Source organism: Myxine glutinosa, chromosome 7, assembly GCF_964187855.1.
Source record: "Myxine glutinosa chromosome 7, kmMyxGlut1.1, whole genome shotgun sequence".
Lineage (NCBI taxonomy): Eukaryota > Metazoa > Chordata > Myxini > Myxiniformes > Myxinidae > Myxine > Myxine glutinosa.
The window spans coordinates 4111075-4124415 of NC_136267.1; the positions used below are offsets into that span (position 1 = coordinate 4111075).

The 13341-nt window shown below is 51.3% G+C and overlaps 1 protein-coding gene across 1 annotated transcript in view; it reads right to left on the reverse strand.

Moving 5' to 3' along the window:
• LOC137430936 (uncharacterized) overlaps positions 1-13341 on the reverse strand; it is a 194215-nt gene that overhangs the window by 23226 nt on the left and 157648 nt on the right. The window contains exons 12-14 of the mRNA XM_078781254.1: positions 12597-12684; positions 12083-12232; positions 11777-11879 (exon numbers count right to left, since the gene is read on the reverse strand). Coding sequence (XP_078637380.1) covers positions 11777-11879; positions 12083-12232; positions 12597-12684 — 341 coding nt within the window. The remainder of the gene's footprint in view (positions 1-11776; positions 11880-12082; positions 12233-12596; positions 12685-13341) is intronic.

The window sequence follows — 13341 nt, forward strand, 5'->3', positions numbered from 1 at the left end:
CTTCTGCTAGTGTATGTATGTGTGTGTGTATATATATATATATATATATATATATATATATATATATATATATATATATATATATATATATATATATATATATATATATATGTATATATATATATATATATATATATATATATATATATATATATATATATATATACATATATATATATATATATATATATATATATATATATATATCTGTGGCGCGATCTGGCCAACGGAACAACTGAGTCGGCCCCAAGAACAACGGAACTTCCGTATATATATATATATATATATATATATATACGGAAGTTCCGTTGTTCTTGGGGCCAACTCAGAAGAAGACCTTTGTTGGTCGAAAGCTTGTCGACAATTAAAGATCGACGTCCTGAAGCTACGTCCGCGTCTTATTTAATCTAACGATTATATATATATATATGTATATATATATATATATATATATATATATATATATATATATATATATATATATATATATTGTTACGGTCCGCGGTTAAGGATGTTGGTTTGCCGAGCAGAGGCACCGCGGCCGAACAGTTTTCCCCGACTAAACCTGATTCCCAAACGTTGGCTGGATCGCGCCACAGATATTCAATTTGGAAACCTCTAAAGCGACCGAATGTAAAGAGGAAGAAGAAGACGTACAGAAGAGTAACGGGATTTATTATTTACACACACAAGCAAAAGGAGCAGTCAAAGTTATTTACAGGGAACATGGAAAAAGCAGGTGACACAGTGAAAATACTAGCTTTTACAAACTTAATTAAATACCCAGGACAGAACAAACAGAACAAACTCACGTACACAAGAAGGATGGAATGGCAGGAATGAATGCTGGAAGGAGGATTGGGAAGGTTCAGCTGGGGCAGATGGTTCGGGCTTGATCCCGGACGGGACGTCGGCTGGACCTCGACGGCCACCGATGCCACCGCTATCTGGTTCCCGCGGGGTACGGGTTGAAGCTGCCTGGTGGAGTCAACGCTGTTTGTGGAGCCAAAGCTGCTTCTCTGGCTCACCTCAGGACGCGTCTGCCGTCTCTGGCGCAACTGCTTGTAATTGACCTTGAACCTTCTCTCTCTCCAAAGCTTGAACCTTCTCTTCTTTCGCAGTACCTTGCGCGCGCGCTTTTATAACGCCTCCGGCGATCAAGCCGCCGGCCTTCAGGACACGCCCATTGGTGTGCTCACCTCGGCCCTGGTTGGTCGCACGACCCTCTGGTTCCGCCCTTGATGACTACGGGCGGGCACGCCTTTCTTCCCCGACCCGAGCACATGTTCAATGGTGGTTTTGGAGGGGATGTAATATTGGCAATCGAGGCTTGGCCATGACGAAAGGGGAAATGGAGGTTTTGGGAATGGGAATGAAGAATGAAGGGAATCTATCTTATTTCACTTGGTGCAATGGAGTGTCATTTTAATGGAAGACAAAGCCTTAACCTAATACACAGAATAAGGAAATAAACTACTGAACAAGGGTATTATAGTGTCCTTCAATGTATGCTTTATGGAATTAACTACCGGAACGCCCTTTGACCTTTATACACACTGGAGCAAGGAGGGCTCAGACTAAACCAATAATTCACAACCATTTACTATACAATACAACACAATCCAAAAAAATACAATCCTCATATCCGCAACAATATATATATATATATATATATATATATATATATATATATATATATATATATATATATATATATACACATATACATACATATACATATACATATACATACATACATACATACATATATATATTGTTGCAGATATGAGGACTGTATTTTTTTTATTGTGTGCTTTATTATTATTATTGGTAATTCTGCACCTCCTGCCTCCGGAGCTGTGTAAAGGTCAAAAGGGCGTCCCATAATTAGTCCACAAGCATACACGTCAGCCAATCATAGAATACCCCTGTTCGATAGTTATATCTTATTCTGTGTTTTAGGGTAAGGCTGTGTCTCCCATTAATAGAAGTACTCCATTGCACCAAGTGAAAGAGATAGATTCCCTTCATTCCCATTCCCAAAACCTCCATTCCCCCTTTTAGTCGATTGGAAACTACCTCCGCTCCAATTGCCGCCATTGACCACGAGGCAGGGTTGGGGAAGAAAGGCGGGTCCCCACCTCGTCATAGAGGGGAGGAGTGAGTCAGCCCCACTCAACCAACCACGAACAAGGGGTTGGACTTGGAGAGGGTGTGGAAAGAAACATCGAGGAGGTTCGCGAAGGTTGAGGGGCGGGGCCTATATAACCCGCAGGCAGGGCGTTCCCAAGGCAGAAGAGAGATGAGCTTTTACAGAGACGGGAGAGGAACCATTACAGCGAGGCGAGAAGAAGTCCAGGGATGAACTGCAGCTCGAGCCACCGAAACTGCACTCACTGCAGCTCGAGCCACCGAAACTGCACTTGCTGCAGCTCGAGCCACTGAAACTGCATTTGCTGCAGCTGGAGCCACCGAAACTGCAGCCACAGCAGCGTGAGGCCTGGACGGAAGTTTGGAGCAGGGCCGCGAAGGAGCGGCGGCTGCCCACGAGTCGATCAGCTGCAGAACTAGTTGGACCTCCCTATCCCGCCAGCCATCCATCTCCCGCCAGTCCTATCATCATTCCCCGTGTAAGTGTGCTCGTAGTCTGTCTTTTGTCTTGTCCCTGGGTTAGTTAAGACTGTAGGTAAGCTAGCGTTGCACTGTGTATCTAATCTCGTCTGTAAATAAACGTGACTGCTTTCTTCTTGATTATATGTGTAAATAATAAATCCAATTACTCTTCTGTACGTCTTCTCGTCTTATTCCTTTTTCCTCTTTGTATTCGGTCGCTTTAGAGTTTTCCCGATTGAATAGCGGTGGCGCGATCCAGCCAAAGTTTGGGGTAAATCGGGTGTTAGAGTCGGGGAATAACTGTTCGGTCGCGGTCATACCACCGCTCGGTCAAAATAACATCTTTAACCGCGTCCGTAACAATATATATATATATATGTATATATATATATATATATAATCAACGACATGACCAGTCGGTCTCAACATGTATATATCATATATATATATATATATCTTACTATAATTCACCAAATGTCCGTCTGTCTGTTCGAAGGTACCGTAAAAACTGCTGAACCGATCGCAAAGATATTTTGGGTGGGTAATCCTGGGACCCCTGGGAGTAAAATAGGCTATTTAGTTTTACCAATTTCAGCTTTGGTCTCCAGCATAACATTCGCGTTGGCATAACGTTCATTGTGACGATGTTGTGATGATGTATGTGTTCACGGTAGTGTTTGACGTGACGGTGTGAACGTAATTTCGTAATGTTTTTCGTTTCGTAATCCTTTAATGAACGTTTAATGTTTAATGAACGTTTAAATGCCCTTCGATGTCCGGGGCCGCACGCGCGCTACACTGGACGGGCCAGCGTGTACCTTGCCCTTCACCGTCATGCTCGGGTAAACCGCTGAGCTCCATCCGTGATGGGGACCGGGGCTTGAGACAGTGTCCCACGAACGAGGAATTCCCAGTCAGCGAGAGTCATCAGCTCACGTTGATTAAGTCCCTGCCCTTTGTACACAACGCTCGTCGCCACACAAACATAACAATGAAACACAACTGGCTTTGACAGCTTGACAGGAACTGGCTTTGCAGCCGAACCATCCTCTGTCCGACGAATGAGGCGGTCGATGAAGTGAATGCGATCGTACTGCGGCAATACCCTGGGAAGGAATCTGTCTACTTGAGCAGCGACAAGATAATGGAAGTAGAGAACAGACACGAATATCCAGTAGAATTCCTTAACTCGATATGCGTATCAGGAATGCCTCCTCACAAACTCTGCTTCAAGAAGGGAGCTCCGATCATGCTGCTGCGAAACGTTGACCCTAAAAATGGCCACTGCAATGGGAGTCGTTACATCGTGGACAACCTGATGCCGAATCTCATCGATGCGACACGAGCTACTGGGCCTCATGCTGGAAACAAGATCTTCATACCGAGGATTCCAATCATTCATCCGAAAACCTGTTCCCCTTCCAGATGCAGCGAAAACAATTCCCTGTCCGACTCTGCTTTGCAACGACCAGTAACAAGGCTGATTTTTATTCAGCCGTGGACAGCTTTATGTCGCCATGAGTCGCGTTGGCAGCAGCGACAATATAAAAATGTTTGCCAAGAACTTCAAAGAGAGAAAAGGAACGTTTATCAGCTATGTCGTCTATCCTGAAGTTCTAAGCTGAAGAAGAGGTACAAAATCATTCAATTATTTTCCCGAAAGAAAAATTTATATCACGATTTGAAACACGATGGAATAATATTTACCGATATGAACAGTGATGTGGCTTTTATTGAAATTCTAAAGATACTGTTTTGATTTTGATGATTTACGTGTGATATGATTTGACGGATGTTCATATGAATCGTTTAAAAAAAAATAATTCTGCCTTCAATTTCTGATATATTGCCTTTTCATTTCGGCTTCCCATTGAAGCACCGCCCGTAGGGCGGGTACCGTTGCCAGTATATATAATCTGCCATCCAGCCACAACTTCAGGTTGTAAACTTTGATTGTGTGGTTTGATTGTGTGGTTTGATTGTGTGGTTTGATTGTGTGGTTTGATTGTGTGGTTTGATTGTGTGGTTTGATTGTGTGGTTTTAGGGTTTGATTGTGTGGTTTGATTGTGTGGTTTGATTGTGTGGTTTGATTGTGTGGTTTGATTGTGTGGTTTGATTGTGTGGTTGGTTTGTGTGGTTGGTTTGTGTGGTTTGATTGTGTGGCTGGTTTGTGTGGTTTGATTGCGTGGTTAGTTTGTGTGGTTTGATTGTGCGGTTTGATTGTGTGGTTTGATTGTGTGGTTTGATTGTGTGGTTTGATTGTGTGGTTTGATTGTGTGGTTTGATTGTGTGGTTTGATTGTGTGGTTGGTTTGTGTGGTTGGTTTGTGTGGTTTGATTGTGTGGCTGGTTTGTGTGGTTTGATTGCGTGGTTAGTTTGTGTGGTTTGATTGTGCGGTTTGATTGTGTGGTTTGATTGTGTGGTTTGATTGCGTGGTTTGATTGTGTGGTTTGATTGTGTGGTTTGATTGTGTGGTTTGATTGTGTGGTTTGATTGTGTGGTTTGATTGTGTGGTTGGTTTGTGTGGTTGGTTTGTGTGGTTTGATTGTGTGGTTTGATTGTGTGGTTTGATTGCGTGGTTAGTTTGTGTGGTTGGTTTGTGTGGTTTGATTGTGTGGTTTGATTGTGTGGTTTGATTGTGTGGTTTGATTGTGTGGTTTGATTGTGTGGTTGGTTTGTGTGGTTGGTTTGTGTGGTTTGATTGTGTGGTTTGATTGTGTGGTTTGATTGCGTGGTTAGTTTGTGTGGTTTGATTGTGCGGTTTGATTGTGTGGTTTGATTGTGTGGTTTGATTGTGTGGTTTGATTGTGTGGTTTGATTGTGTGGTTTGATTGTGTGGTTGGTTTGTGTGGTTGGTTTGTGTGGTTTGATTGTGTGGCTGGTTTGTGTGGTTTGATTGCGTGGTTTGATTGCGTGGTTTGATTGTGTGGTTTGATTGTGTGGTTGGTTTGTGTGGTTGGTTTGTGTGGTTTGATTGTGTGGCTGGTTTGTGTGGTTTGATTGCGTGGTTTGATTGCGTGGTTTGATTGTGTGGTTTGATTGCGTGGTTTGATTGCGTGGTTTGATTGTGTGGTTTGATTGCGTGGTTTGATTGCGTGGTTTGATTGCGTGGATTGATTGCGTGGTTAGTTTGTGTGGTTTGATTGTGCGGTTTGATTGTGTGGTTTGATTGTGCGGTTTGATTGTGTGGTTTGATTGTGTGGTTTGATTGTGTGGTTTGGTTGTGTGGTTTTGATTGTGTGGATGGTTTGTGTGGTTTGGTTTAAACACACATCATTTCACATTTAAATTCAGGTTTCACCTTCAATATGCTAAAAGAGACAACATGTTATTACAAAGATCACAGAACGTACGCCAAAGGAAATCAATGCATTTAAAATCATGTAATAATCTAATACAATCATGTGACTTGTTTGGCGAGTTTTCAAGAGCATATCTCTCTATAATTCCAGTAATCTCTGTGTGTCTGTGACTGCTGTTTCTCGACAACCACTGGTCCGATCTAATCGAAACTTGCCAGCTATATTGCTGGGGACCTGAGGATGTGCCTTTTCAAGGTAGAGCAAAGACCGAAGCAACGGTGAAAGTTTTTTTTGTTTTTTTTTTGCACGTACGGTCACGCTAGAGCGAAGGAACCGCCTGTGTGTTTGTTGTTTCTGCCTCGGGGTTTGAAAGGTTTTTGTTTTATTTTTCTTTCTTCTCTTCTCTTCTCTTCTCTTTGGGCTTCTCCTTGCGATGGAATAGCAAAAAGGCAAAATATGTTGGCGCTAATAGAATAATTGGCCAATAAAACTAATTTGCGATTAATCGTAACTGCGATATGCGACCTTCCGGACAGCGAGGACTTAACTTCCGGACTTACGGATAGTGACGACTTACTGTCTTGATTGTATCTCACTACTATCTTACTTTCTTATCTATCTATACTGTCGTATCTGGCTTATACTTACTGTGTAGCGGTTACCGGAAGCATACACAATCATCTTGCAGCGGCCGATGACGCAACCGGCGAGCGGTGACTTGCCCGGACTCGCCCAGACATGTCCAGACTTGCCTTTCCCGGGCGAACACTTGACTCGCATACCACGCCCCGTTGAGAGGCGTGGCTTACCTATATGCATACCACGCCCCACCTGAGAGGCGTGGCTTTTGTGTGTTGAACTTTGATTATAAATTGCCGCCCGTTCGATCGGCAGATGCAGTGCTTTTGAGTTCTTTCGTGTTGAGCTAAAATAAATAGCTCGGTGAAACTTCGTTCCTGTGTCGTCCATTTTGTCTGGCTTTATCGTGCGAGCACAGCTCCCACAATTGGTGACCCCTTTCTAAGAACACGGCGATGGAGTCAGCTGTAGCTTTGAAGCTCCCGGGCTTTTGGGAGTCGCACGCGGCCGTTTGGTTTGCTCAAGCGGCTTCTCAATTCGCCCTGCAGAAAATTATGGAGGACACGACGCGCTACCACCATGTGGTCTCCGCGCTCAACGCCTCCACCACTGCCCGAGTCCTGAGCTTCCTACAGAACCCGCCGAACGCCGACAAATACGGCGCGCTCAAAGGCCTACTCCTCGGTGCATTTGGACTCACGGAGACCGAACGCGCGCGACAACTACTCGACCTCCCGGAGCTGGGCGAGGCCCGTCAATCCGAAAGCATGGACCACATGCTTGCTCTTCTCGGTGACCACAGCCCGGACTTCCTCTTCCGCGAGCTGTTCCTCCAGCGGCTACCCGGGCAGGTACGGTTAGCTTTGGCTAACTCGCCCATCACGGACCCTCGCGCCCTGGCCAAGGAGGCCGATAAATTTTTCTCGACCAGGCGACACGTCGGAGCGGCTGCCTGGAACCCTGGGCCGACCGAGGCAACGCCCGTGCCACGACCGGCGCCACCACCGGCCGAGTCAGCGCCACTGGCGGCAGCGGCCACCGCGACGCACCGTCGACCGAACCCGACGCGACCGCCGGAGCCTCCACCAGAGCGGACCAGTGCTATTACCACGCCAGGTTCGGGCAGAAGGCCAGAACGTGCCACCCACCGTGCACTTTCGGCAGGTCGGGAAATGACCAGGCCGGCGCTCGCTGCCTGCCATGAGGGTCAGCCATTCAGGCAGCCTTCTGTTTATTACGGACACAGCGTCCGGGCAGCGATTTTTGTGCGACACCGGCGCTCAGCTGAGCGTGATACCCGCCTCGGTGGAGGACTAACAGGCCGCGCTTTGCGGCCCCGCCTTGGTTGCCGCAAACGGCTCCTCCATCCACACCTTCGGTTCGTGCAGCGTCACATTCTGCTTCGGGTGCCAGCGCTTCAGGTGGGACTTCATCACGGCGAACGTGCCCATGGCCTTGCTGGGTGCAGATTTTCTTTGCGCCCATGGGCTTTTGGTCGACGTCAAACGGCGTCAGCTGATCAACCCGGAGACCTTCAGTTCACTCGCTTGCTCATTGAGCGGCTCCGCTCCGACTAAGCTAGCCTGCGCGCTCCCGGCCGCGGACGATTTCACCCGCCTACTCGCCGAGTTTCCCGCCCTCATGCAGCCAACGTTTTCGGCCGTCGCCGTCAAGCACGGCGACGAACACCACATCCCGACCACAGGTCCACCGGACTACGCCAGGGCTCGTCGCCTCGACCCGGCCAAACTGGCCGTGGCGAAGGCGGAATTCGACGCGCTGGAGCGATTGGGCATTGTGCAGCGCTCGAATAGCGCGTGGGCCTCGCCCCTGCACATCGTGCCCAAACCGGGTGGCGGATGGCGACCATGCGGCGATTACCGCCGCCTCAACGACGCCACCACCCCCGACCGGTACCCGATACCATATATACAGGACTTTTCCGCCCGTTTGGCGGGGCGGGTGATCTTTTCCAAGGTCGACCTCATTCGGGGCTACCACCGGGTACCCGTCCGGCCGGCCGATGTGCCAAAGACGGCGGTAATTACACCTTTTGGCCTCTTCGAGTTACTTCGCATGCCGTTCGGCCTTAAGAACGCGGCCCAGGCATTCCAGCAGCTGATGCACAGCGTGCTGCGCAACCTCACCTTTCTTTTCGTCTATCTGGACGACATTCTCGTCGCCAGCACTTCCCGGGCGGAGCACCTCATCCACCTGCGCACGCTTTTTGAGCGCCTCGGCCAGCACGGCCTCATCATCAACCCGGCGAAATGCCAGTTTGGCGTAACGGCCGTCGACTTCCTGGGGCACCGCATCACGAAGCGCAGGGCCGTTCCGCTGCCGACCAAGGTGGAGGCAGTCACAAGTTTCCCGCGCCCCCGCTCCATCAAGGCCCTGCAGGAAATTTTGGGGATGGTAAATTTCTACCACCGGTTCGTGCCTCGCGCCGCCCAACTCATGCGCCCCCTGTACGAAGCCCTCCGGGGCAAGCCGGCCAAGCACGACGTCGCCTGGACCAAAGATATGGATGAGGCGTTTACGGGCGCTAAGCTGACCCTCGCCAACACGACCATGCTGGCGCACCCGGCGCTCGACGCACCCATCGCCCTCACCACGGACACTTCTGACTACACGGTGGGTGCCGTGCATGAACAGTGGGTGAACGGGGCTTGGCAACCGCTTGCCTTCTTCAGCCGGCAGCTTCGCCCTAACGAGCGCAAGTATAGCGCTTTCGACCGCGAGCTCCTCGGCCTTTACCTGGCCATTCGCCACTTCCGCCATCTTTTAGAGGGCCGCCCGTTCACGGCGTTTGTGGACCACAAACCCCTGGTCTTCGCCATGGCCAAAGTTACGGAGCCGTGGTCGGCCCGCCAGCAGCGCCACTTCTCCGCCGTGTCCGAATTTACAACGGACATCCGGCATGTCGCGGGCAAGGACAACGCTGTGGCCGATTGCCTCTCCCGGTCCGGCGCGAACGCCGTCCACCTGGGTGTGGACTTCGCCCGCATGGCGGCCGACTAGACCGCCGACCCCACGGTGCAAGTCCTCCGGACAGTGGACACAGGCCTGCAGTTGGCCGACGTCCCCTTCGAGGACACAGGCACAGTTCTCCTGTGCGACGTTTCCCTGGGCCAACCTTGCCCCATCATGCCCACCGGATGGCAGCGGCACATTTTTGACGCCCTCCACGGCCTTCCCCACCCGGGCCGGAAGGCATCGCAGAAGCTCGTGGCAGCGAAGTTCGTCTGGCACGGGCTCCGTAAAGACGTCCACGACTGGGCCAACGCCTATGTCGCCTGCCAGCAGGCGAAGGTCCACCGGCACACCCAGTCCCCGTTGGCACCATTTGACGTGCCCACGCGGCGCTTCGACCACGACAATGTGGACCTGGTGGGACCCCTTCCCTCCTCGCGGGGCTTCACCCACCTCCTCACGATGGTGGACAGGGCCACCAGGTGGCCGGAGGCCGTCCCGCTGGCATCAACAACATCCGCCGACATGGCGCAGGCCTTCATTGGCACTTGGATTGCCCGTTTCGGCACCCCCTCGGACACCTCCGACAGAGGCCCGCAATTCACCTCCGAGCTTTGGGGCGCGGTCGCCCAGGCCCTGGGTGTCAAGCTTCACCGCACCACAGCCTACCACCCCCAAGCCAATGGCTTGTGTGAGCGGTTCCACCGCTCGATGAAGGCCGCTCTCAGGGCCAGCCTCCAGGACGACGGTTGGGCCGACAGGCTCCCGTGGGTCCTATTGGGCCTCCGAACGGCCCCTAAAGAGGACCTCCAGGCTTCCACCGCCGAGCTGGTCTATGGCCAGCCACTGCACGTGCCGGGCGAGTTCATCCCTGACGCCACCGGCCCCTGGTCCGCGGCTCGCCAACGCTCGGTCCTCCAGGAGGCCGCCAGGAGATTTGCCCCCGTGCCCACGTCCCATCACGGCTGCCCCCAACCCCACGTCCCCCCAGCACTTCGCACTGCGGAGTACGTTTTTGTCCGCAACGACGCACACCGGGGACCGCTCCGGCCGCCGTACGATGGACCTTTCCGGGTCCTGAAAAGGGACGACAAGTCGTTCATCGTGGACATCGGCGGCAAACCAGACCACATCTCCGTGGACCGCCTCAAACCGGCCCATTTGGACCTCGACCAACTTCCATGGTTGGCCCTTCCTCCACGGCTGGGCCGTCCCCCGTCAACCAAGCCCCCTGCCCGACCATCCACCGCCACGCCACCTACCACCCCCACACGAATCACCAGGGGTCGTTGCGGCCGGATCATCAAGACCCCCCTCAAACTGACTCTCCTGGTGCAAGTTAATTCTGGGGGGGCGCATGTAGCGGTTACCGGAAGCATATACAATCATCTTGCACCGGCCAATGACGCAACCGGTGAGCGGTGACTTGCCCGGACTCGCCCGGACATGTCCAGACTTGCCTTTCCCGGGCGAACATTTGACTCGCATACCACACCCCGTTGAGAGGCGTGGCTTACCTATTTGCATACCACGCCCCGCCTGAGAGGCGTGGCTTTTGTGTGTTGAACTTTGATTATAAATTGCCGCCCGTTCGATCGGCAGATGCAGTGCTTTTGAGTTCTTTCGTGTTGAGCTAAAATAAATAGCTCGGTGAAACTTCGTTCCTGTATCGTCCATTTTGTCTGGCTTTATCGTGCGAGCACAGCTCCCACAACTGTCTATGTACTTACTGTCTATATTATAGATTGATTGGAGTTAAACACAATGCCCCAATCCATTCGTCGTTTACGAGAGTGAAGGAAGGAAACTGCGCGTCGTTCTTGCGCTATGGAATCTGATGAAGCACGAGCTGCTCGCCTGACACGCGACGCCACGCACGTGACGAGGCGTCGCGCAGCTGAAACAGATGAAGAACGAGCTGCTCGCTTGGCAGAAAACACTGAACGCGAGGCACGGCGTCGTGCAGACGAAACGGATGAAGAACGAGCTGCTCGCTTGACATGCGACGCTACGCACGAGGCAAGGCGTCGTGCAGCTGAAACAGATGAAGAACGAGCTGCTCGCTTGGCAGACAACACTGAACGCGAGGCAAGGCGTCGTGCAGATGAAACGGATGAGGAACGAGCTGCTCGCTTGGCAGACAACACTGAACGCGAGGCAAGGTGTCGTGCAGACGAAACGGATGAGGAACGAGCTGCTCGCTTGACACGCGATGCTACGCGCGTCACAAGGCGTCGTGCAGAACAAACGGATGAACGGATGAGAACAAACGTACGGGCACGCACTAGTTTATATTAAAATAACTAACCGGAGACGTTGGATGTTCGAGGTAACTCCAGACAGCCGATATATCCCGTCTACGACTCCGTGTCGCTCGATGAATTCTGTACAGGTCTGCACCACCTGTGGAACTAACACATGTGTTTGGGGGTGGGGGAGGGGGAGATTTTGGCAGAAACATCAATGAATCCTTGCGTTCTCAGTCCGATGTTACAGTAGTGCACGATAGTTATACGAGTCGGGTCCACCAGTCGGAATGACGATAAAACCACATTACACCGCCAAGCCGCCCGGCTTGATAACCCCAAATCACATTGGAGGTCGCGGTTCTCACCATCTTGGCGGTAGTTTAGCAAGAGTTCTCCCAGGTCACAGCCGAAGACCCTTTCTCGGAGGATCCCTCGCTGGCGAAGACGCTGCTTGGACGGGCGGGACCGCATGAAGCTTCGCAAAAACGTGCGCAGCTTGCCGTGTTTCCGGGACACTGCGGGCACAACCTTGAATCACAACAACCACAAAACTACCGACGCTCTTAAAGCAAAAGCCAAACGGATATTTCATGATAACAGTTCGAGGTTCGTTCTTGAGATGTCATTCAATGTTTTGATCGGTCAGCACGCCATTCCACAAACATTCGACTGTGATGTCGAGTTCCGTTAGAACAATATCCGAGGGGATGCGACGATCACTTGAGGATTCAAACAAATTTCGCAAATGTTCAAAATACGACTTCAAATCGCAAAATACAATTTTATATCAATTTCAAAGCAGCAGGGCCTTCGAGGCCTAGTATTTTGCTTGTGGTGAGGGGTTATGGGTAGCACGCGGAAATGACCGTGGGTCCTCACCGGGCGTCAGTGGTGGCTCCGGAGACACGACGGCTTCGACATCTCCGTCTCCAATCAGCCTCACACATTCACTGGGAAATAATCCGACCTGTTGGACACGATGAGACATGTGATGTATGCACGGGAGATACCATAAACCGTGGAATGTTCCGATAACTCTCTGATTACATTGTGGCGGACACAAAAGCCCACTGGCGTGGTGACATCATTCCGCCCACCAAGTGGGCGGTGGCCACGCCCGAGGGGTAGGCGTGGCCTCATGATATACACCGGGCGCGCAGCCCGGAGCGCGCCAGTGTTACAGTGAGCTCCTGAAATAAAGATGCTTATAAGTTACCGCTTGTCCGCTTCCTCCTTGCTTGCAAGCAGCGCGCGTAACGCCGTGCTTTACTGGTGACCCCCTCAACGTTGGATCTGCCGGAGCGATCCTTCCACACGCGACGCCATTGCCATGGCCAACTTCATCAAACTTCCCGAATTTTGGGAGGCTCAGGCCGAAGTCTGGTTCGTCCAGGCCGAAGCCCAATTTCAGCTTCGGCGCCTCACCGGCGATGACACGCGCTATTGCCACGTCGTCGCCTCCCTCGGGCCCGGCACGGCCGCTCGAGCTGTGTCCGTCCTTCGCCACCCACCGGACGGCCACAAGTACGAGGCACTCAAGCGGCTACTCCTAGCCACGTTCGGCCTCACGGACGACGCACGGGCCGACCGCCTCCTGGATCTCCCCAAGCTCGGTGACACGCGC